Source organism: Zootoca vivipara, chromosome 16 (genome assembly GCF_965207765.1).
Source record: "Zootoca vivipara chromosome 16, rZooViv2.hap1.1, whole genome shotgun sequence".
Taxonomy (NCBI): Eukaryota; Metazoa; Chordata; class Lepidosauria; order Squamata; family Lacertidae; genus Zootoca; species Zootoca vivipara.
Window position 1 is genome coordinate 12533426 of NC_142599.1, and position 25563 is coordinate 12558988.

Consider the following 25563-nt stretch of genomic DNA (forward strand, 5'->3'; position numbering starts at 1 on the left):
GTGGGGGCTCTTTTGCTGATTCATCCCAAATCTTCCTCCTGCAACCCCCTGGTTCTACCAAAAAGGGGGGAGAGGGGGAAACCAACCCCTTTTAACTAGTATCATAGGGCTTATTTGTAGCATATCTGTCCCTCTTCCTCCTTCTGAATATGTCTTTCTCAAGGAATACTTATGCTGTGCTTTGATAATCATTTCCTCTCTCTAGGGAAATTTTTTTGGGGGGGGCACAGATTTCTTACAAAATACATAGCCCTTCCACTAAACCAATTGCTGAGGTATTTAGGGGAGTCCCTGTTAGTGCTCCCCCATGGCTCAGATGCAGGACTTGGATCTACGAGGAGCCGTGCATTCAGTACCGAGCGGCCAATTTTATGCAACTCCCTTCTCGATGAGGTCAGACAGACCCCTTCTGTGTTGAGTTTCCAGCGCCTCCTGAAGATTTTATTTTTTCCATTCTAGCACTCATTTGTGATCGTATGATTTTAACCGCTGTCCATTTTCATTGTATTGCATCCCTTGCATGCCGCTTAGAGATTACTGTAGCTAAGCAATATCAAACCCGTCCAAACAAATCAATAAGAAACTGCAATCCAACTGAGTTATAACTCAGAGCAGACCCACTGAAATGGGTAAACTTGAGTTAGTCATGTCCATTAATTTCAATGCATCCAATTTGAGTAGGATACAACCCAATATTAATAGGAAGCCCAGTAAATATTAATAGGAAGCAGGTAAAAATTTGTTGTGTAGACACATTTTCCCCTTCTCTCTTGCATTTTCCTTTCTCCAGAGGCAATTCACACTCGACAGGAACCACAAAGCTCCCTTGAAGTTTGGCAGTTATGAGTGTGGAGGGCCCAGAGGCACAGAAATGTTTTTAAATGGCAGTGACAAGTTATATCAGGCACCCCCAAACTTCGGCCCTCCAGATGTTTTGGACTACAATTCCCATCTTCCCCGACCACTGGTCCTGTTAGCTAGGGATCATGGGAGTTGTAGGCCAAAACATCTGGAGGGCCGCAGTTTGGGGATGCCTGAGTTATATAATCTCAGGCTGCACCCCTTTACCCACTTTACCTGGGAATAAGCCCCACTGAACTCAAGTAGACTTACTTCTGAGTATGCATGTACTGTATATTCCTGCGTATAAGACTACTTTTTAAACCAGGAAAATCTTCTCAAAAGTCAGGGGTCGTCTTATATGCCGGGTTGTATTTCTTATACAGCGAGTATATCCCAAACTCTATATTTTAACTGGAAAAGTTGGGAGTTGTCTTATACGCCCAATCATCTTATACGCCGGAATGTACGGTGTGTGTATATAGCATGGCACTGTTAACATCTCTGCATTTTACGAAACTGATTGAATAATAATTTCTGAATTATTTTAACTGCCTTGGATGACGAGCTTGTTATACTCAAAATGTGCTGGGCATAATACCTGCTTAGAGGTCTGTTTTATATATACATTAAAGTAATTATAGTAGTAATAGTAGGAGGAGAAATTGGAGAGCACTTGCAAAGGTAATTTCCTTTAGTGCCTTTTTAGGCTTGCCTCCTTGGGGTTTTTTTTGGGGGGGAGGGGGGAGATTAGTTCTAGAGCCCAACTTATGCAATGCATTTCATAGATTTCTTCCTAAGGAGTCTGCAAGCAATTTTTGCATCTCAACCAGTTTGATCCCATCTGCGTAGTCTCATCACATCTGAGCTGATTTAACTGGGGACACGTCACCTTAAAGCACTTTATGGATAGTTGTTTTGTGGCTGGTGGGTTTTTTTTAAAAAAAAAACTATCAGTTGATTGACCGCTCTTAACAATGTCTCTCTCTCTCTCTCCTGCCTTCTCCTTTCCGGCTCTCCATCCATCATGTGGCTCGAAGAGAAGGTTGGGAAGGGTGCTTTTTATTTTCTTTCTTTCTTCCTTTCTTTTGCTGATAAATGAAGTACTGGACGGAAGGTTTGTGTCTCAATAATGAACTCCAGATACTCACCCGATGGTTCTGGTAGGCGGTCACTGCAGTGAAGCGGGTCTCCTCGAAGACAAAGGTCTTATAGTTCTCTTCCGCGTATTTCTCGCTGTCTTTCCTAGGATCCACGTAGACCACGTGGAAGCGGGGCTGGTATCTGTGCATGGAGTTCAAAATGATCTGGATGATAAAATGAGCAAGGGAGATCATAACTGAGTCATTCTATGACACCAAGACGGAATGCAGAGAGGCAAAGGAGGGTCCCACGCAGGAAACTGACAGTGGTGCCAATCAGTGAAAGGTTTTGGGGAAGACGTCTGGGCCCCTGCTTGATAGGAAATCCCGTCCCGTCCCCCCAGCACAGCAGAGTTGGTGTCTTACCATATTTTGAAGTATGTGAAGCAATTAACATTCCCATCTGAAAAGGCCATAACCCCCCCCCCAATAAAGGTAAAGGTAAAATTAAAGGGACCCCTGGGGTTGCACGCTCATCTTGCTCTATAGGCCAAGGGAGCTGGCGTTTGCCCATAGACAGCTTCCGGTTCATGTGGCCAGTATGACTAAGCCGCTTCTGGCGAACCAGAGCAGCGCATGGAAACACCGTTTACCTTCCCGCCGGAGCGGTCCCTGTTTATCTACTTGCACTTTGACATGCTTTCGAACTGCTAGGTTGGCAGGAGCTGGGACCGAGCAACGGGAGCTCACCCCATCGCGGGGATTCAAACCGCCGACCTTCCTATCGGCAAGCCCTAGGCTCTGTGGTTTAGACCACAGCGCCTCCCATGTCCCTACCCCCCCCAAATAAGACCATTAAATACAGAGTTTCAGATTACCTAGCTGAAATATACCATGTCACAGAGGGGGCAGACTGGGGGTGAGGGGGATCAATCTGTGCACCTCTAACTTTGAGGAGACATCTGGACTGCAGAAGGACTCAACAAGGCCTACTGGTGTGCAATGTGAATCATTTGGGTGGATTTATTAATGCAATCACTGTTCCCCCCCCCAAAAAAAAAGGGAAAAAAGAAATCTGGAGCAGAATATCAGTGCCACTGCTGAAAAAACTGCACTGGCTGCCATTAGCTACTGGGTTAAGTTCAAGGGGATGATGCTGGTGTACGAAATACTATACAATTGGGAACCAGGATACCTAAAAGTTATTTATTCATTGTGTCAACAGATGCCAGGCCAATATTCCACATTTTTTCCAGGGAGCTCCAGGTGGCATCCATGATTCTCCATCTCCTCATTTAAGCCTCACAACAACCCTGTGAGGTAGGCTAGGCTGAGAAGCAGTGATTGGACAATAGGTACTACACACCTGTACTAGCTACTCTCTCTCTCTCACCAGACCTTTTGACCACACAGCCTCTTTATTTGAGTCAGTAAATCCCAATGATTTTGATTGAAACGTTTTATTAATCTGGCTTGGAGGGTGTGCAATCTCTTTTAATTTTTTGATGGGTGCCACTAAAGAAGGAAGCCACCCCATCAATAAGTTACGCACTCTGAAGTCCAGGACATGGTGAACCATGCTTCTGCCTGCCGTACTTTTGGAGGGCCTGGGCTTTCAAATAAATACATTCAGGGTTGCAAGTTGTTCTCGTGAAAATTAAATAAGGCAACCTGCTTGGGCACCAAAATGCCTTCAAGTAAAATATGCAACAAAACAAGCAGTTTAAAAAGCATGACAATGGTGTGTTTTGTTTGTTTCAAAAAGCAAACAGTGTAAACAATAAAATCAGAAGTTCAGTTCAGCGAGAGACTTGTGAAACTGCCATGTCTCTAGGGGCCAGCAGAATACCAATGCAGATGGGGCTTCTCATATTTCATCAGAGAGGGCGTTCTACAACACTGGTGTCAGCAGTAGAAAAGCCCACCTCTGTGTTACCACCAGCTGATAACCAACTGGGTTCTATTAGCTGATTGTAGTGCCCTTGCTGGGGAGCAGAAGGTAAAATGTGTTGGGGGGCGGTTTCTGGTCCAGAGTCATTTAGGGCTTTGTATGCAAGGAGCAGAACCTTAAAATTGGCTCAGTGGCTTATAGCAGGCATCCCTGAACTTGGAACTACAATTCCCATCATCCCTGACCACTGGGCCTGTTAGCGAGGGATGATGGGAGTTGTAGTCCCAAAACAGCTGGAGGGCCGAGTTTGGGGGGTACCTGGCTTATAGGCAGCTGCTGTAGATTCCCCCTGTACTGATGGGATATGTGCTCGATACAGAGCACCACTCAGGACCCAACTGCAGGAACCATCCCAAAACCCAAGACTCATTCCATTATTATATTGTTCAATGTTCCCCAGTTAGCTTCCACCCTCCCCAAGACAACACTTACATGTCCATTGTCATCCAATAAATTGTTAGTGAGCTTGAGTTTATCAAAGGAGACAATCTGTTTCATCCACTGGGCTCCCCTAGCCGGGGAATCTGGGTGATAATGGACTCTCCCTGGAGTTGCAGGGTCTGCCTTGCCAGCCACCAGCCAGGAGGAACTGTGAAATGCATATCTGTATGGGGAGAAAAGCCAGCAGTGGGTTAGCCACCATGCTAAGTTTTACATTTGTGAATCTACGTTGCCAAGAGCTAATTCTACACTTGCAAAAACATCGATTTCGATACATTAAATAAGCATCCTGTTCTTAAGATAGGTTAAATAAACAACCAATTTAAGGAACGGGTTGTTTATTTACTCTGTCGAAATCAGCATCACCCTGTCTCAATGGACTTGAATATATATATATATATACAGTGGTGCCTCGCTTAACAAATGCTCTGCTTAACAAAATTTTCGCTTAGCGAAAGGTTTTTTCTAGCGGAGGTTGCCTCGCTAGATGAATTTGTTTTCGTCTAGCGAATCGCGGTTTCCCATAGGAATGCATTGAAATTCAATTAATGCGTTCCTATGGGCAAAAAAAAATTCAAGAAAAATTCAATGCATTCCTATGGGATTCGCTAGACGAATTTTTTCATTATAAGAAAAGACCCGTGGAGCGAATTAAATTCGTCTAGCAAGGCACCACTGTATATATTAGGTGTTTTAATTAGCACAACAATAGTGTGCCATTTTCAACAGTATGATTATAAAGTGAGGCAGTGTGGAGTAATGGTTAGACCCTACTAGGCAAGACCCTGGCATAGCTGCCAAGTTATCCCTTTTTTTAAGGGATTTTCCCTTATGCTGAATAGGCTTCCTCACGAGAAAAGGGAAAACTTGGCAGCTATGGACCCTGGTTCAAGCCCCGACCCTGCCATGATGCTCCCTGGGTGACCTTCCTGACAGTAAGAGCTGTTCGACAGTGGAATTTGCTGCCAAGAAGTGTAGTGGAGTCTCCTTCTTTGGAGGTCTTTAACAGCCATATGTCAAGAATGCTTTGATGGTGTTTCCTGCTTGGCAGGGGGTTGGACTGGATGGCCCTTGTGGTCTCTTCCAACACTATGATTCTATGACCTCGAGCCTTTTTCTCTCTTTCTCTCTCCATGTAACCTACCTCAAAGGGCTGCTGTGAGGATAAGATGAAGAGCCGGGAGGCTCTTTCTCTCTCCATGTAACCTACCTCAAAGGGCTGCTGTGAGGATAAGATGAAGAGCCGGGAGGAAAACCAAACATACTCCCTTCCTTGAGCCTTGTGGGGGACAAACAGGACTTCAAGGTAATAGGTAAGCATTGCATTTGGGCACAGGTCACATCCACTCCAGTGAGCTTTAATTTATGATAACGTTTATAAACTCTCTCTGTGTGTGTGTGTGTGTGTGTGTGTGTGTGTGTGTGTGTGTTGTGTATAATGGTGGTGGTGTACAAGAAATTAAAGGTAAAGGGACCCCTGACCATTAGGTCCAGTCGTGACCGGCTCTGGGGTTGCGTGCTCATCTCGCATTATTGGCCGAGGGAGCCGGCGTATAGCTTCCAGGTCATGTGGCCAGCATGACAAAGCCGCTTCTGGCAAACCAGAGCAGCGCACGGAAACGCTGTTTACCTTCCCGCCGGAGCGGTCCCTATTTATCTACTTGCACTTTGATATGCTTTCGAACTGCTAGGTTGGCAGGAGCAGGGACCGAGCAACGGGAGCTCACCCCGTCACAGGGATTCGAACCGCCGACCTTCTGATCAGCAAGCCCTAGGCTCAGTGGTTTAACCACAGCGCCACCTGGGTCCCAGTACAAGAAATTATAAAGTCGTAAAATCCAAAACAAACAGTCAGCACTGACAAAATATCAGCTTTGCAGGTGTATTTGATTTCAACAGTAATAGGCAGAAGAAACACCATCCCAACCAGAGGAGCCTAGCTTAAAGCCCCCAAATGGGGCGCTCTGTTGGCGGGGCAGGGGCAGGACTGAGATGGCCCAAGATCCACCAATTCCCAAGCTGTGTCACAGCCAGTGCCAGCCAGTACTGGGCTCAATGCAAGAGCAATCGCTGCCCCATCCCGGAACTAGCACACAGATCAGGCCCAATCTGTGGCTGGTCAGTAGACATGGAGATCCCTCTCCCATGTTTCAGAGCTCTGGCAGCAGCAGTGGGTAACTTGGGACTGCTTTGCCTAGCCCACAAGGAAACTAAGCAAATTATGTGGTCATTATGGGACAGTCAAGTATTGCATCTGTATAGGGCTGTAGCTTTAATCTAGGGAGCCCTTGGCAAAGGAACTTGGAAATGAGACAGAGAGACCTACCACAGCAGCCAGAGGCCGGGCAGTGTCTGAGCCACGGCTTAGCCAAATAATTTGTTCTTCTCATTGCCAGCACGTCACCTTGAAAGATGCAAAATGACAGTAACTAGAGGGTGCTGCTGACCATGGGCAGAGAGTTCCTTTCACCACAGAGTAACCAAAAGCAGTGCATGGATATCTGGGGTGAGAGAAAAGAGAGCTACAGAGTCAGAGTGGATGTCTTCCAGAAAGGGCCTTTCATTTCTGAACTTTAATGTGTGGACCCATGCGAAGTGTCAGGCTTTGCTTTCCCTTCTGTGTGATGGGAATACGGTTACTTCACTTTCTGCTCTTATAGCTTCTCAGCCGCTAGCTTGCAAAGAAGCTGTAATATTTTAGTATGCGGTCTATAGGTTGGTGGGAACAGCTGATCAGATGCTTAGGAAGTTAAGAACATTAGAAGAGTCTTGCTGGTTCAAGCTCAAGGGATCTCCAGACACCTAGCCCACTGAGTCAGAAGGGCCCAATGGAGATATGTATGGTAGGAACATAACAACAGCCCTGCTAGGCCCATGTTGTCCAGCATCCTGTCCTTGCACTGGAGAACCAAATGCAAAGAGGAACCGAATGTCCCAGGAACTCTTTCTACTTATGATTCCCTGCAGCTGATATTTACAGGCATTCCGCCTTGAAAACGTCTGTCTAACGCTGAAATCAGCACCGACCCATCTTAGCAAAGGTGATCTTTCTATTAAAAAGAGAGAATCATTTGGCATGCCTCGCCCGAATCAAGAGAGAAGCATGCTAAAACAGTAATTGGTTTAAATGTCATCGGGACAGCTAAATATGTCGACACCTATGCATGTCTACTCAGAAGTAAGACCCACTGAGTTCAGTGGAAACTTCTCTCAAATCAGTGCAAATAGGACTGCAGCCTCAAAGCAGGTTTCCAGCAAAACCTGCCACCGATTTGTTCTTTCGGTGTGTGTGTTTTTTCTCCCCCAAAGTCCACATTGATTCTAGAGAGTGCCATTCTCCTTTTGTGATTGTTTATTGAAAAGTCTGCTTTGGCTCAGAGGGAGAATCCTCTCGCCTCGGAGTTGAGCAGAACCATCACTTGCCAAAAAAATGGGGGGGAAGGAGAAGGTGGGGGGGAGGGAAGGGGGAAAAAGAGAGATATCCTCAATTAGATGTTCTATATCCCGTTGCCTTTGACAAGCAAACATTTCTGAAATGCCCTGGGAAGCTGGAGATCTGTCTAAATATTTACATCTTTGGCATCGGGATTTCATAGGAGCAGGGTTTTTTTTGTTTTTCTGCCAGGCGCCTCGGACCTGGAGCAAAACGCATAAATGCTCCTTTCACTGGGTCTTTGAAAACCCTAGCTATGGGGGGGGGGAGTCAAAGCCTATAACAGGGGGAGGATGGGTGTGAAGGTGGGGAATATAGGAAGCTGGCTTATGTTGAGTCAGAACATCAGTCTTGGCAGTGGTCCTCCGGGGTTATTATTTATTTGTCTTCTTATTTTCCTGTGCCAAGGAGTTGGCACATGTATTTATCTCCCTCCTTCCTTAATCTTCACAACAGCCCTGTGAAGCTGAAAGGCAGCTTCATAACCAAGTGGGGATTTGAACCCTGGTCTCCCGGTCCTAGTCTAACACTCTAACCACTATGCCACACTGGCATGGACAGGGAGTCTCTCCCAGCCCTATCTAGAGATAACAGGGATTGAACTGGGGACCTCCCGGCTGCAAAGCACTGAGCTGTTCCCCAAGCAGCTCCCGAGAGGAAGAGGAAGTGGGGGGCAGAGATCCAGGATGCAGCCTTGCACTGGGGGCCAGATAGAGGCTCTTGTTGCCTAAAATGAGTCTCCCGTTTCCCCCGCATCACATTCTTATATGTCCCATCTACTGCTCTCGCCAACATGTCAATGTCAGCAGCATCGCACTTAGATCACTTTAGACATTGTCTTATGAGGACACAACTCTTTAGATGGCAAGTAGTCAGCGTGGGTGCCCTGCAGATGTTGTTGGACTCCAGCTCCCAGTAGTCCAAGGCAGTATGGCCAGTTGTCAGAGATGATGGGAAATGTAGTCCAAAAAATATGCAGGACACCATGTTGGCGATGGTAAGGTGTGTGTTTTAATGGGATTGTTATTTTGTGTGTTTTAATTATGGGTGTTTGTTTTTTCGTTGCTTATGTAATTGGTTCTTATGAACTGCTGAGAAGCCTAGCTTGACTTTAAGTGTATTATTATTATTATTACCGGTATTATCTGACTCAGAAGACTAGGTGCTTACAAGGCTGCTAGTGTTTGGACACCAGGATTAAACTGTGCAGAGCTGGAAGATGGAGAGCGACTAGAAATATACCATATACCGTATATATGGTACATATATATATAGAATCATAGAGTTGGAAGAGACCACAAGGGCTATCCAGTCCAACCCCCTGCCAAGCAGGAAACACAATCAAAGCATTCCTGGCATATGGCCGTCAAGCCTCCACTTAAAGACCTCCAAAGAAGGAGACTCCACCACACTCCTTGGCAGCAAATTCCACTGCCGAACAGCTCTTACTCTCAGGAAGTTCTTCCTAATGTTTAGGTGGAATCTTCTTTCTTGTAGTTTGAATCCATTGCTCCGTGTCCGCTTCTCTGGAGCAGCAGAAAACAACCTTTCTCCCTCCTCTATATGACATCCTTTTATATATTTGAACATGGCTATCATATCACCCCTTAACCTTCTCTTCTCCAGGCTAAACATACCCAGCTCCCTAAACCGTTCCTCATAAGGCATCGTTTCCAGGCCTTTGACCATTTTGGTTGCCCTCCTCTGGACACGTTCCAGCTTTTCAGTATCCTTCTTGAACTGTAGTGCCCAGTGTGTGTGTGTGTGTGTGTGTGTGTGTGTGTGTGTGTGTACAAACTATTAATAAATAATAAAATGATAATGAAGATGGTTTTCTTCCTTTGAAATATGGGACACCAGATTCTGATAGATGGAGCCCTGCTCCAAAGTCCTGCGTTCTATGGGGCTTGCTCCTCAGTAGCTGCATACAGAATCGCAGACTCAGGCTGCAATGCTGTGCCCAGTTCCCTTTCAGCTGGCTGTTGCTTCCTGACTGATTTATGCAGCAGTTGCAATGGACGACTGCAGCATCCTAAACGCAGCAGAACCTACCGAATAAACACGCGTAGGAGTGTTGTAGCAGACAACAGATTGTGGCCAATTAAATTCCCGCGGGTGGGGGGGTGGATCGGGCGGGGGGACGGGTTGGTTCTCAGTCAACCCGATGATCCCACCCACGATTCCTAAGGGCCTGCAAGCCAGAAATCGACTTCCACCGACTGAACCTGTTCGGAGGGATGGCCGTGAGGCGGATTCTTTTACCGAGTACAAAATTGGAGCAAATCGCTGACAAATTGCCGAGGCCTCGGAGCAAAAAACACGATAAAAGAGGCAGTAAAATTGGGGTGTAATCGCCATCCGGGCTTGGCATTCCTGTGCGTTGGAATGGCAGGGCTCAAAGCTGCTGGTTCTGCCAAGCCAAGGAATCCTGTGGGGAGTGTTTCCCCCTCTCTCCCCTCCGGCAAGACTTATCCCTCATTTGAGCCACCGCTCCCCACATTCTCACGGCATTGGCACGCAAGAAAGTGTTTGCACGTCAGAATGCGCCCAGGCGTGTCAGTGTCGCTGAAACGATATGCTCGAGTGGAGCGGCATTCCAAAAGGTGTGTGTTTGGGTGTGTGCGTGTGTGTGTATTTCAACTTCTGCTTTCAATGTTGCAATTATAAGCGTGAATTATCTTGGAAGTAAAGCCCAAGTGATATAAATGGGACTTGCTCGTGAGTAAAGATGGGTAGAGCCGGGCTGTGATAGGCTTTGGGACACTTTAGCTGGGAAGCGTAAGCCTGCATAATAGCATCGGGCTGCATGACTGAAAAGTTACTTTCCCGTCTCCAGGGAAGGGAAAGAATTCAAGAACATGATGCATGGAGAGATTGTGAATTTACAACTTTTGAGCTCCCTCGTGGGGTAGTTTATATAAGAGAATAAAGCAATACAAATGAGAATCCATTAGATAAAGAAACAAACTGTCCTGATCTGGGATTTACGAGTGCTTATATCGAACTTGGTTTGGGGATTTTTTAAAAGGTTTCTGTTTGGGGGGTTTTTTGGTTGTTGTTTTTTTCTGCATTGGTTCCTAATATTTGCAATTTCCCCTTAGACTTTGGTTTTAAAAGAATGTGAAAACACGACATCATACAACTTGAACACTAGCAAACCCCAAAAGAACCACTGGCGACTCCAGCCCCCCAACTCTGCCCCCATAACCATTGCAAATGACTTTGCAGCACCATCCTCACCACTATATCCATTTAGAAGCGAGTCCTAACTGAATTCAGCAGGGCTCACTCCAAAGTCAGCGGAGTTTAGGAGTTTCGCGTTTTTTTTATACTTGTAAACCGCTTAGTGCAAAGCGCTGAACAAGTGCTCCCTAGTCTCCCAGAGCTGCGAGGGACTCCAGAGTTTGCTGGGCGCCGATTTGGGCTTCCTTAATGAGAATCTTTGCTTCCAACCCGGGAAGATGGGAGGAAAGAAGAGGTGCCCTTGTACTTGCCGGTATCGCTTGTCATCCACCGGTACGAAGTCCATCAAGAGCATGTAGTCTGCCATAGGGTCCATCCCAAAAATCTTCACCTGGAAGGTGGGGAACATCCTCCTGGATTAGGGAAGGAAAGGACAGCGCAGGTGATGAGCGAGTTACAGAAAAACGTTTTTTTCTGATCCTGCACCCGGTGGACGGCAAGGTAGGTGGGAAAACAAACCAGCAGGGAAAACAAACCAGCGCACCTGACCCGACTGGGCGCTGCACTAACGATCCACGGATTAGAAGTGCTGAAGGGGCTGCGCTCCAGCTGCCTCATAGCGAGTCAGATCAATGGGCCACCCAGCTCCAGCATCATCCCTACACCGAATGACAGCTGTTCTCCGGGATTTTAGACCTGCGGCGGGGTCTCTCTTCCACCTGGAGAGGCCTGCAAAGTGGATGGTCTACCAAGGAGCCGCACATGCTGTGCGAGCGGTTGTTGGACCCCTTGAAGGCCCAGCTAGCTGGAGAGCCGCTGCCTGCCAGACATACTAAGCAGTTCTGGAATAAATGGACTGCGCTCCTAACCCTGGTGTTTGGAAGGTGGTTACGCACAACCCAGGCAACAAATGCAAGTGTCAGTGGAACCGGGGAGAAAACATTTCAGGCCGTGTAAGACAAAACTAATTGCGCCTGCAGTCTTTGAAGCCCGTCCATTCTCTCGGAAAGGATGTGGTGTTAGTGGCGGGCCTAGAGATGAGTTTAAATCCAAGCGCCTGTCAGGGTAAGGTTGGTTGGTTAGGCTGGCAATGCCCTAATAACAGGCTAGGAGGAAACAGAGGAAAGATTTGTCAGAAGGGGCAATCCCGAGTGCTTAAAACCAGTAGGGCTTTGGGTAGCGTCATAAAATGCTCTCCTCGGCTGGTTACACACCATACATCTGAAGCAGATTACTTCACACACACACACACACAAGAAATCTTGGGAACTATAGCTCACCCGCCAGAGAGCGACGAGTCACAGCACCCTTAACAAACTACAGTTCCCATGGTCCTTTGGGGAGGGGGGAAGCTGTGTGCTTTAAATGTGTGGTGTGTGTGCGCGCATTGTCTGGCTGTCATAAACATGCTGCTGGAAGCGAATGGAGAGTGCACAGAGTTCAGTGGGCTAACGACTGCTCTAGTTCAATCTCCGGTTGAAGGGGGCAGAGTTAGATTTCATAGAATTGCAGAGTTGGAAGGGACCGCGTGGGTCATCTAGTCTCTCCCCCTGCAATGCAGGAATGTTTCGACCAACGTGGTCCTCAGACCCATGATTGCCCCGAGATTAAGAGTCTTATGCTCTACCAACAGAGCTACCCCTGCAGGAAAAGGGATGATAGGAAGGAACACCCATGGGGGGCCTTGGAGAGCCCCAGCAGGGCGTATATACCAGGCTTCCTCAACCTCGGCCCTCCAGATGTTTTTGGCCTACAACTTCCATCATCCCTAGCTAGCTGGACCAGTGGTCAGGGATGATGGGAATTGTAGTCTAAAAACATCTGGAGGGCCAAGGTTGAGGAAGCCTGGTGTAGACAATAGACTGAGGGCAAGATGGACCAAGGTCCTTCCTATGTTTTTCCTTAATGCACAACATAGAGAGAAGCAGCTCCTCCACTTGTTAGAAGTGGATAAACTGGAAATGAAAGGAAGCTGCATTGGATCATTTTTTTTTTGAGGGGGGCGAGTAAGGTTGCTGCAGGACCAACTATTACATCCACAGATGATGGAGAGCAAAGTTCCGAGTCCCCCACTTCACTTCTTCACAGAAGAGCTCTGGGAGATCTGGAAGCATGTTCACACAACTATGTTTTGGTTGGCCCTGCAGAAAGGTATTCCCCACCCCACAGACCAGTACACTGCTCTCACGCTCGCTCTCGTCTCATTTCAGAGTTGGTACCCTACGGGTCATCTAGTCCAACTCCCAACTCCACACATCCAATCTGAAACCATCCGCCCGCCTGCCCCCACCCCACCCCTAATTGTGTGTTTCATTGCTTCTTCTCATTCCCATTCCCTTGTTACAGCTTCGTGGTATTTTAGGGACACCGGAAATGTAGATGCAGGTCACAGAGAAGAAAATCCGTTTGACTTCAGTGTGGCTTTCTTCGGAAGAGGGACTGGCATACATCTGCTTAAACTTATAAATCCAAATATTTTCGCTTCTAGCAGGGCTGGATATTTCTCTCTCTCTCTCTTTGAGCTTTGGGTGTCTCCCCCCCCCCCCAAAAAAAATACAATTCTAGGGGCCAAAAGAGGAAAGTGAAAGCAGCCTGAGGAACTCTTAATAGGCCGACCTTCCCCCCACGTGGGTACCCCCTCCTCCTCTACTTCTTCCGAGGGCGCACGCCTGCTTCCGAGATTCAGCAGCTTCGGATCAGGTCCCACATGCACAAGTCTCAAGTACAATATTTCCCGCTCCCAGGGCCCAGGCTGCCCCGCCCGCCCGCCTCAGCTGCTGGTGGCGGCTTCTCCGCCGTGCAATGAATTCAAAACCCTCGCAGGCAGAAATCCAGCAGAGCAAGGTGAAGGATTCTGCCTCGCCTTTCATCCAGCATGCTTCTCTTCTAAGTGCAGGGAGCTTCTTCGCCGCCCAAGTTGCACTCAGGGTAGACCCATTAAAATGAATACACCCAAGCTAGTCGAGTCCGTCAGTTTTAATGGGTCTACTCTGCATAAGGCGAACGTCGGATAAGACCCTTGAACACTGGGAACGGATGTGGACCGGCCAGGTGAAACAGTGCCGCTGGAGCCTGCTGCAAAGCGATTGTTTCTCCGCCCACGTCCCGTCCCCCCGGCCTGTCTGGAGCCTGCACAAATATGCGCGGCATCCTGACTTGGGAAGGATTCCCCCTCCCATCTCCAGGATGAGCGCCCCAGCTTCCAGAAGGGTGTCAGCGTGATTCTGTCGCACCAAAAGCAAGCGAAGAGTCGTCTAGTGGGAGGTTAAAGGCGAACAGATTTACTGTGGAAGAAGTTCCGGTAGACTGGCACATTCCCGGGGCAGGAAAAGCATTTGCGCTCCATAAGAAAGCGATCCTGTTCCAGTTTGCCTGGGTATGACATACGCGAACAGGAAGCTGCCTCCCACGGACTCACACTCATTGGTCCATCTGCTTCAGTACTGTCTACACTGACTGGCAGCCGTTCTCCAGGGTTGGAGATGCAAGACCTTCTGTCTGCCAAGCACACGCTCTAACACTCAGCTACAGCCTTTCCCACGAAGCCCCTTTATATGAACGGTGCTAACTTTGCCGAAAATCGCTCTGTAAGACGCTGCTTCTTTCCTCCCTCAGTTGTTGGGGCATATCGTCTTCGAGGTTTTACGGTACTCCATGCCGAGCAAGACGCAGGACTCGGAAGTCAGCATTCTATACTTAAACAATCCCGAAACTCTAAGGCTTTGTCTCTAAGACCAACACCTATTGCAATAGAGAATGGTATTTACTCCCAAGTAGAGGCTCCATCTGCAAGGGGCTGGAAAGATAAAAGTTGGGTAAGGATGGCTGCAATCTGTCCCATCAACAGTTCAGTCGAATATATATCTACTCAGCCCTGTTGAGTTCGTTGGGTCTTACTCCCCGTTGTATAGAACTGTAGCCTCAGTAGCAACTCCTCTTTGAGAATATGTCACAGTGCGGGATTATGCGGCACCAGTAAATTTAGCAGCTTGTGGTGTTCTTGTCACACACCCCTAAGCATGGAGGATGACTATCTATAGGGGCAGCGAAGAAGAGGAGGAGGAGGAGGAGGAGGAGGAGGAGGAGGAGGAGGAGGAGGAGGAGGAGGAGGAGGAGTTCGGATTTGATATCCCGCTTTATCACTACAGTACTCTAAGGAGTCTCAAAGCGGCTAACAGTCTGCTTTCCCTTCCTCCCCCACAACAAGCACTCTGTGAGGTGAGTGAGGCTGAGAGACTTCAAAGTGTGACTAGCCCAAGGTCACCCAGCAGCTGCATGTGGAGGAGCAGGGACGGAACCCGGTTCACCATATTACAAATCCACTGCTCTTAACCACTACACCACGCTGGCCCGCTTAGCTGTCCGTTTCTCTTGCTTTTAATCAGAGGTGTCAGGGGCAATTCCCCGACACACATACACCAAAAAAAGTTGTACCATCCTAGGAAGAAGATATCTGAGCAGGTTTGTTAAACTGGGTCCCTTTCAGGAAACACTGGTATGTTCTGAAAAATAAGGACGGCGCGCGGAAAGTGCAGAATAGCACTTGCTTGGGCACAACGTCGTCTAATCTCTCCTCCTCCCTTCCACAGAGCAGAACGACGTGCTCGTGAAACAGGCCTGCTACTCGTCTAACCTCCCCCTCCCCAAAATAAATCGGGCTGGAAGCTCACGAAACAATCCGTCTGGAAGCGACTTTAAAAGAATGGATTTGTTTACTGCGGCATTAACTTCTGCAAGAACCTAGTCCGCAAGACGCATGGAGTTGGGTTATATATTTAAATTACTTATTGGATTTGTATACCGCCTTCCTACCAAGGCACCCAAGGCGGTTTACAATTTAAATACTAAAACAAATAAGATTATCTTAAACGAAGACGGACAAGAGTCCTCTCCTGCCAGCTGCGTACTGCTGGTCTGTGGGCTCTCTGGTGCGTAGGCTCCCTCGGGGCACGCAGATCTTCAGCAGCTCCCCAGGCAAGGGGAGTTCAACGGGCGTTTACTCCCAGGCAAAAAAGGCGCAGGGGTGCAGGCTCGCTTGCTCGCTGCAACAGAAGACTGACCACCCCGTCTGGAAGCTGCTTCGCTTTCCAGGGGGAAGAAGCACAGGCTCCGTTGGAAAAAGAGAGGCAGAGAAGGAGAGGGGAGGGAGGGAGAAGTCTCCTTTGCGGATTGGGACAGCTGTCCTTTCTGTTCCCGACGTTTCACGAGCCTCCCCCCTAACATTTCTCTACTCACCCCCCCCCCCCCGGTCTGCGCTTGGGAGAGAGAAATTCTCTGGCCGGCTCCAAACCAAACGTGCGGGCATCTCTGCTTAACGGTGCCTGCTTGTCCCGTGGGGGGGGGCCTTCGGAGTCGTTCGGCAAAAAACCAAATCACACCCCCCCAGACCCGGAGCGCAATATTGTGTCAGGCCCTGAGCTGATCGTTTAACAGGAGGTGAACCCTATTAACCTCCCGCGCCGGTGTTTTTTCGCGTTTGGCCTTAAATGAAGCTTGAAAAACAAACACATTAACTTGAGAAACTCCAGCTTGAAACACCACCGGTTTTAAGGAGTCGTTAAAATAAACCGGAGGCCTTCCGACGAGAGAGCGCAAAGTGCGTGTGCACCCAACCACTCGCCCTTACCAGGGACTAGAAGCCTGTCTAAAAAAAATTAGATCGGTTTGTTTTGCCCGTTTTAACCTTTCCCTTTCCCCACCTCTGGTAGAGGCGTTCAGAATTTTAAAACGGTTTGGGCTAAAATGTAAGGACTGTATATATGTGAGAGTTTAAAATACAGACAGGAACGATATCCAGTAACTTTTCCCACCACTTTCTCCGAGCATTTTTGCCTTTACTCGAAACTGAGTCCAAGTATGTTAAACGGGACTTACTCCGCAGTAAATGTTTAGGAATCAAGCCTTAATTCTTCCGTCGTTATTCCACTTAAAAATAATCCAGCAGATTCTCAAAGAGACCTCCCTAGAGAATCTTGCTTCGTAATCAACTCTACTAAAATCAGTCAAAACGAATAAGCAAAGAAAACTGCTTTGGAGTGACCCACCTTCAAAGGAACTAGGGAAGTCAAGGGGTTTGCGGATAATAGAATCGTCGCTTATTTTTCTGCAATGTAGATGGGCGAAATCAAGTTCTAGAGCAACCCGGATCAGCGCAGAACAACGTCAAGCAAACTCTCCCTGGCCGGACCTAAGCGTTTCGGGGATTTGCAATTGTAATTCTATTTAAACAGACGTTTAAAATTTTTACAACCCGCTATTACACACACACACACACACGCCCAAAAATAGGAGTCCGGAGGGGGTTAACGGTTCGATTCACAAGCTCAGGGCCTCGTTAACATACGAAATGCGTGGATTTCAGATCAGCAGACCCTGAACACAGACCCTAAAACCGCTTATAGCCAGGGGTTTTTTTATTTAAAAAGTTAAGCTGTGTATCAGTGTTGCTAATAAATAAACACGTTCACAGGGACGTGAGCCCCGTTGAAATAAACGGCGCTGACCTTTGCTTAAAAAAGGAAATCCGTTTCAGATAGAGGGCTTCTTGGGGAAACCACGGTCGTGGCTTTCAAATCCAAAAACCACGCCCCACAAAACCCCCAACTCACTTATGGAGGCCCGCGTACACAGCAGGGTCAAGGAATGTGGGCAAAGAACTCTGAAACTAAACCGAAATCAATGCGAGGAGCATTTCCCCCCTATTGAAGCAATCGCCGAGGTTTTAGGAAGTCACCCATTTCCCCCCTCCATTATTTTAGCCCTACCAATTCAGAACAAAAGCAGTCATTGACTTAGAAGCTGCCGGATGGTATGAACCCTAATTCTCGCGAATCTGAGAGAGAAACTGGGGCATCAGTTTCCTTTTCCCGCAACTGTCTTTGTTGTTGTTTTTTAAAAAATAAAAACAAAGAGCTCGCCCATGCCATGGAGAGATTCCTTTCAAATCCAGAATCTCTGCTTTCCTAAATGAACGTTTTCCACATTGTACTTGTTACTGTAATTCTCGCATACATGTTTATTCAGAGGCAAATCGCATCGAGTCCAATGGAACTCAATCCCAAGGGACTGCCTACACCGATTTAGGGGTGGCAATGTGACGCTTTGCTCGCTCACTTTTATGCGGGGCGTCCGCATGAGGTAGTGATTATCTCATAGCCAGTCTGTATTCCCCCCCCCCAATTTAGGGGCTGGAAAGGAAAGTGTGTGTGTGTGTGTGTGTGTGTGTGTGTGTGTGTGTGTGTGTGTGTTGTTTAAACGCAACAACGACTGTTTACGTTTTCGTACAGCTAGGTTTACTTCTGAGCAAACACTCAAAGCGACAGGAACAACGCTAAGCAGCTTCTGTTGTGCCTGGGGGAGGAAATTCATTTTTATGTAGCCTATTAGTTAAAAGGGTTCTTCTAACAATTATAAACTGTGCCATCCAGGTAGAACTTTGGGGGCAGAAGTCCAGGGAGCCACTCTGAAGAATGAGCAGGAGGGTAGCCGTGTTGGTCTGACGTAGTCGAAACAAAAAATAAAATAAAAATCCTTCCAGTAGCACCTCTTAGAGACCAACTAAGTTTGTCATTGGTATGAGCTTTCAGGTGCATGCACACTTCTTCAGATACAAGACAAACACAGCTAGTTACTAGACTAGTTACTAAAAAATCGCCTCCCAGGAAAGGAAAAATCCTTGAAAAGGCTGGGCAAGATCCAGACAAAGCCAAGTTCGTTGGAAATCGCCAAGATTCCCCTGGGAGAGATCAAGTTGCGTACACACCATACATTTAAAGCACACACACACCCCAAAAAATAATCACGTGAACTGTAGTTTGTTAAGGGGCTTTTAAGGCGTAAACTACGGTTCCCAGTATTGGGAGGGTGTTTTTAACGTACTTTAAATGTATGACATTCTGATAAGAAGAGAGCGGGAGATCCATGCGATTTAAAAGAGCATGGATCGTGCCCATTGCCTACCAGCAGGTGTTCTGCATCACTCCTTGCTGCAGAGGTGTAAACAGAAAGGGAAAGAGAGCGGGGGCGACTGGACACAGAAAATTATGTCCGGGTTGGCTAACAGAGCATTCTCGGCAGGAGACGGTGGTAGACTTGGCAGTTTTTGTTCCTTTCTGCTCACGGTTTGCTACCAGCAAACATGTGCAGGCGTTTCTGCTTCCCGAGGAACAGCGAGAGGGAGGGAGAGAGGGAGAGGGAGAGAGAGAGAGAGAAAGAAAGAAAGAAAAAGAAAGAAAGAAATCTCCCAAAAGCGTCAGACCCAAATGGGACTACAGCACACACCGGGCCTCTTCTCTGCAATGAAATCTTTCCTTTCCAGAACCAAAGCGGCTCCTCTCCAAAAAGGTCATGGGGCTGATAAACCAGATCCGGAGCTCCTTGCTCTAACACACACACACACACACACACACACACACACACACACACACAATGAGCCCGTGTGCCGCGATTGGAAGATCAACGATATTTGCAACGCTGGTTGGGATCAGATTCAAGGCCCCAGCTAGCCCTCCCCCTCTCTCCGCATTCTTGCCATAAAAAGAAGTTAGGGACTGTGATTCTTCGATCAATTCCCCTTTGAAACCAGCGGGGCTGATCTACCAACTGCTGGTCCTATACCCACAGAGGATGTCACCCTAAAGACTCTTAGCTAGTGAGGAACTGAACCTTGCTGGGTCTTACTTCCGAGGAACTACCGTAAGCGCAGGCTTGAACTTTCTCTTGACGCTGAAGTCGAGGTCCTGTTATAGCGCCTTGGGCGGCGTTCATTGCCTCGGCAGAAACCGCTTCATAGTCAGGGCCCCAACAACTCCCAATAATTTCAGCTTAACTGAATTGTAGGTTGTTGCTGTTAAAAAACGGGAGCATAATATATGACAACAACTGCTGGAACAGGAAAGTTGGGGGGTGGGGGTGGCCGTGTGCAAGTTAATTTATGCGGCCCTCTGAAATAGGTGTTTCATTTAGTATACACCCGGGGAAAATTTAAAATGCAAAAACAAAGACCCAGCATTTTATAAATGAATGTTTAAATTATGCTGAACTAAGGCTTTAACGAGACATAATACTTAAAAAAAAACCCAACCTATTTTTGTTATTGTGTATATATATATACTATATATGTGTGTACTATAGAGAGAGAGAGAGAGAGAGAGAGTTTGAAAGGCCTGCTAAGGCGAATCCTAAATTTATTTTACTTCCCTTCCGAAGACATGAATAGAAAGATGACTAAACAGGCGAAATCCCATCATTTCCCCCGCTCAAAATAAAGTACTAACAAAGCTCTGTATTGATATAACCCCCTCCCTGTATTTTTTTCATATATATTTTAAGCAATGTAAACACACGTTTGCCTCCCCGCGCTTCCCCACACATTTATAAGAGGTTTTCTCTGTTCTGCGCTCCCAACTCTTTTCTTTTCCATATTGAGACAAAACGCAGAGCTTCCCCTTAAAGAAACACAAGTGACTGAAAGCAGATTACCCTGAAAGAGTGAGGTTTTTAAATATATATTTTCTTCCAGAACAGGCCTATAAAATGTTTCCAACCTATCTATCCCCCGAAGGGAATTTGAATTCATTCCTTAGGAACTTTTTTAAAAATAAATAAAAGCATTAAAACGGCATTGAAATTCTGAACTTTAATTTTCTGCACCGTGGTGGGACGGTTTTTTTAAGAAAGAAAGAAAGAAAGAAAGAAAGAAAGAAAGAAAGAAAGAAAGAAAGAAAGAAAGAAAGAAAGAAAGAAAGAAAGAAAGAAAGAAAGAAAGAAAGAAAGAGAACCGTATGTTGCGAAACCCACATTTTACCGCGACTCAACAGAGACTAGAACCCAAACTCCGGACATTGAAAAGAAACGACGCTTAAGATTTTAAGCAGATTTTGCGCCAGCTAAAATATTAACATATTTAGTTTTAAAGCGGGCAGCGTATCCCTGTGGAAGTTAAAACCTCCGCTCGACTGCTTGGATCTCAACGTTTAATTCTTATTTTTGTACTTAAAAAAAAAACAGGGATTGAACCCTTGTGGTCACTCGTTGACCCCTTTACACGATGCAACCCACAAACCAAGTCAGGCCAGGCGGACTACTTCTACCTGAGCGAAGGGTTTTAGGGATCGAGCCTGCCTCTTCCGCCGAATCAAAGGGAGACCGCTGACGCCCCCACCCGAAACAATTTATTTAGGTGAAAATGAGTCCTCGTTAAAAACTCAGCCGGAATGACAAGTACACGTCGTTGCGTTCAGGATGAAAGTGGATCAGCCAGTTTTGAGTACAATTAAATTTAGTTAATTTGTGGGCTACCACCTTGCGGGAAGCTATTTTAAAGTTATAATGGGCAGCAAATTATCGGAAGGAAATGACGAGGAGGGTAGGGCGGGGCGGTAGAGGGAGCGCAGGCTGCGATCCTAGGCGCGCGCACACACTTATTCAACTCAGTAGGACTTCTTTCTGAGTAAACGTGTACAGGATCTATTAAACCACTACAGCGCTGCTGTTTAAAAATACACATTGTGCCTATATGTAAAGGTTGGGGCTCAAAAAAGAGTTTTGGAAGGACGAGTGTTGATTAAGCCTGGTAATGAACTAATCATTTAATTATCGCATGATGATGATCCTCCACACCTATTTTTCTAATCAAAAAGGTTTCCACCAGCGTTATCCTGTACTACTGTGAACTGTAAAGGGGAGTTTTAAAAAGGCAAACAAATCAGCAACATTTTTGGGTCAGATAAGCCGAGGTATCGCTACATGAAATTCGGAGTCAATAAACGGAAGGATCCTGGATCCTTGGAAGTAAGCACCGCTGAAGGAGAGAGGCGGGCACGAGTGAAAGTGGTTGGGATCGGGGCGTTTAAGGACGAATTCGTTACTTAGTAACTCCTGCACTTAAGCAAAGCCAGAGCAGGAAGAACGTAAGGAAAACAATGAAGGGGAGGGTGAAAAAAATGCCACAAGCAAGGGGGGGGAAGGGTGCCTGATGGTATTCATGGCAGGAATGAAGACTAAACTCCAGGAAGTCGATTAAAAGTCCCAACGTGCTCAAAGGTTGTTGTTGTGTTTTTTTACTATCCAAAGCGCAACCTTAACGCCGCAACCTCAGCGTGTCTTCTGCTCAGAAGAAAGCCCAACAGCACTTCCAAGTTTCAGTAGGCATAGGAATCGCAGCCTTCCCTCCTTCCCAGTCCCCCCCAGATTATATTTATGTATTCAACGGGACATCCCCAAAGCGCCCAACTGTGACAGGATCGTGCATAAATAAATAATAATAATAATCGCCTTAAAATACTGTAAATAGATAAAAGAACGCCTGGTATATTCCCCATTCCTCTGCATTGCGTCCCCACCGGGGCAGAAAGCACCTGAGAAGGGGTCTTTCGGGGAAGGGGTTTGGGGGTGAGGAGAAACGGCGGACCCCGCTTCCTCGGAAAGAAGCCCCTAGCGACCCACGGAGTCCCATCCTAGCCCTGCTCAGAGTAGCCCCATGGAAGTCAATGGACCTGACTCACTTAGGCCTGTCCATTTCAAAAGGCACCACTAACAGAAGCCTCGCCCGATCTCCTCTGAGCAAGACCCCCTCCCCCTTTACTCCAGAGGAAACCTGCCGCTTGCTTTAGAGAGGCCGGGAATCGCCGAATTGGAAGGGAACCTCCAGGGTCATCCAGTCCAACCCCCTGCGCGCAAAATAGGAAAGGGGAGGAAGGCGCAAAGGGCTCTGACCTGCCGGCCTTGGTGACGATCATCTCGGTACCCAGCTGATTGAACTCGTCCCAGAGCGCCTTCATCTCCAGCTGCACGTTGACGTTGGCCACTTTGGGGTTCTTTTTGACGGGAGCCTTGGCCGAGGCCGGCGCCGATCCCCCTCCGCCGCCTCCCCCTCCGCCGCTCTCGGGGGTGTCGGAGCCCGGCGGCTGCGGCGGCGGAGGGTTGGCCCCGGAGCCGCCTGCGAAAGCGTAGCCGAGCTGCTGCGGCTGCTGTTGCTGCTGCTGCTGGCTGGCGTGGTGGTGCTGTGGCGCCGGTGGCGGCTGCGGCGGCGGGTGTTGCTGCTGCTGCTGCTGCGCCGAGCACGGCTCGTAGTGCGGCGCCTCATGCTGTCCGTACGGGTCCCCCGGCGACGGCGAGAGGTGGTGGTAGCCGGCCGCCGCCGCCGCCGACGCGTTGAGGCTGCTCAGGCTGTTGGCCGTGAAAGCGGCGACGTCGCAAAAATGGGACAGCTGCGTGAGCCAAGGGCTGGAGATGGCTGATATCATGCCGGAGGAAGGAGAAGGGGGGAGGAGGAGAAGAAGAAGAAAAGAGAAAGAGAGAGAGAGAGAACAGCGGGCGGTCAGGTCGGTTGCTCGCTCGCTCGCTCGCTTCCCGGAGCTGCTCGCCCTCCTGAGGTAAAAGCTGCCCTGAACTGGGCCTCGCCACCGCCGCCTCAATTTATAGCGCCCCGCCGCTGAGGGAGAAAGAGAATGGAGGCTCCCCTCTCTCTGTCGGTTGACTTGGCCTCTTCTCTCTCACACACACACACTCCCCCCCTTTTAAAAAAGCGCTCGGCCAAGTTCGCCTCAGCGCCGGCTGGCTCACTCCTTCGCTCTCGGTGGCGCGCCTGCGCGCGCACCAAAAACTTTATAGCTTATCCCCGCGGCTGCTTCTCCTCATAAACGCGCCGAGAAAGGCGCGCGAGGCGGCCACCGTCTCGGCTTGGGCTTCTGCGCCGGAGAGACGCCTAGAGAGAACTGAACGCCTAGAGAGAGAGGCCCAGAAAAGCCCCTCGCTCGCGCTCTGAAGGAACGAGGCAGAGTCCTGCCTCTTTTTCTCTGGCGTTTTCTCGATTCCCCGGCGGCGCGAGGAAGCGAGCGAGCGCTACTGACAAGAACTCCCTCAGACTGCCTCTCTCTTTTTTTCTCGTGCTGTGGCGCTCCTGACTGACTGACTGACAGACGGACTGAGTCATTCCCCTGAGGACTGGGGGGGGGGCGACGGTGGAGAGGCCTGGGCGCGCGCCACGCTCTCCTATCTCCTCCTCGCGCCCAGCCCAGCAGGGGACGTCCCTCCTCCCACCGCCACTCTCTTTCTCCTCCCCCCCTTCTCGCTTTGGCTTTTGGCCTCGCCCCCGAAAGGGAGAGGGCGAGCCAGCCAGCCCGGCCGTCAGTCAGCCAGCGACCGCTCGCTGCTGGCTGCCCGGGCAGGGCTCGGCACCTCCGCCCCCCTCCACCCTCTTCTTTCCCCTCATCTTTTAAACGCTCAGCTTGCTTCCATTTTCTCCTGGCTTGGCTGTGAGGCGGGCTCTTCTCTCTCTCTTTCTCTCTCAGCAGAGGGCCTCCCTCTTTTCGCTGCCACCAAACCGGTTCTTACTCTCCCCCCCCCCCACATCACCTTCTTCTTCAATAGCGATAAAGGGGAGCCCCTGCAGGTAATGCGCGCGCGCGCGCTTTTCCTTGCCTCGGGAGCCGCGGAGTGATTGACAAGCGGGGAGAGCGCGCGCGCGCGCTTGGAGGGGGTGGGCTTTTCCTGGAGCTCTCCCTTGGCTCGCTCTCCCAGCTTTGATGCAAGCAAAAATTTACATGCAACCTCTTTTTTAAAAAAACCAACCACTTGCATCGCCTCTCATCCACCCCCACCCCCATTTCCTATTATACTGCAAATTAATTATCTGCGTATTATAGACACGCAAACTCATCCAGCACCACTGCAGCTTTCCTACCCATTCACACAGGCTTGTTTTTACCCAGGACCTCTGAAACTTCAGCAAGCGCCGGTCCACAAATCTCTTATGCCGTATACTGTAAGCAAAAGCGAGGGGCGTTATTTGAGCTCTTAACCCTATTAAATGGCCAGGAGGATTTGGGCAGGAATCGCCTCTCCAGGACGAAATTGTCCGAATTAGGCCCCCGGTCTATACAGTGTTGAGTGAGGTTTACTGTACTATATGAGATTGCAGTACTAATCCGGATTGCGGGCTCGCTAGCACGTGAACACAATAGTGGAGGGGGTAGGGGGATAAATTCGCTGTTGCTAACCCGGAGTGAAAGAACAGGAAGGTAGGAAACTGCTTTATACCGAGTCAGATCACTGGTCTATCTAATTCAATATTGTTCCCAATGACAGGCAGCGATTCTCCAGGGTTTTAGAAAAAGAACATTCCCAGCTCTACCTGAGATGCCCGGGACCTTCTGCATGCAAGGCAGATGACCTACCACTGAGCTATGACTTTCCCCCCAATGCTCAGCATGCTGTAAGGAATGAAATGATATTGATTTCAAGAAGAGGTATTATTATTATTATTAGATTAGTTTGCGAGATTACAGTGGGAAGCGCATTTTATTGGAAGTCAAGTTACAAGGAAACCACAGAATTATTCTGATTCCTCTGTTCGGATTTAAAAATAAAATTAAGATTAAAATTATTCCTGCGGAGAATACCCACTGAAATCAGACTGAGTGGGCATCTTTTCTTACACGACTCTTTAGATATCGTATTCAATGGAGTTTACTTCCTCTCAAAAAAAAAATTGTTCCTGTAAGAGAATTTAGTTACTTGGAAATTTGAGGGAAGTTAGCAGGACTCTTCTGCCGAGGTTAAATCCCGCTATATAATGAAATAGCGAATATACAATATAAGTTTTATTGTTTAATATTCAATTCAAGTAAGTA

At 48.1% G+C, this 25563-nt stretch overlaps 1 protein-coding gene across 2 annotated transcripts in view; it reads right to left on the reverse strand.

The window, feature by feature from the left end:
* Window positions 1-25563, reverse strand: part of TBX1 (T-box transcription factor 1) — a 43444-nt gene that overhangs the window by 14837 nt on the left and 3044 nt on the right. The window contains exons 1-4 of one of the 2 annotated variants that reach the window (XM_088660097.1): window positions 22646-23817; window positions 11242-11343; window positions 4306-4477; window positions 1992-2147 (exon numbers count right to left, since the gene is read on the reverse strand). In XM_088660097.1, coding sequence (XP_088516223.1) covers window positions 1992-2147; window positions 4306-4477; window positions 11242-11343; window positions 22646-23175 — 960 coding nt within the window. In that variant the 5' untranslated portion in view covers window positions 23176-23817. Of the gene's footprint in view, window positions 1-1991; window positions 2148-4305; window positions 4478-11241; window positions 11344-22645; window positions 23818-25563 lie in introns of those variants that run through there. The other variant, XM_088660096.1, reaches the window with a different exon arrangement.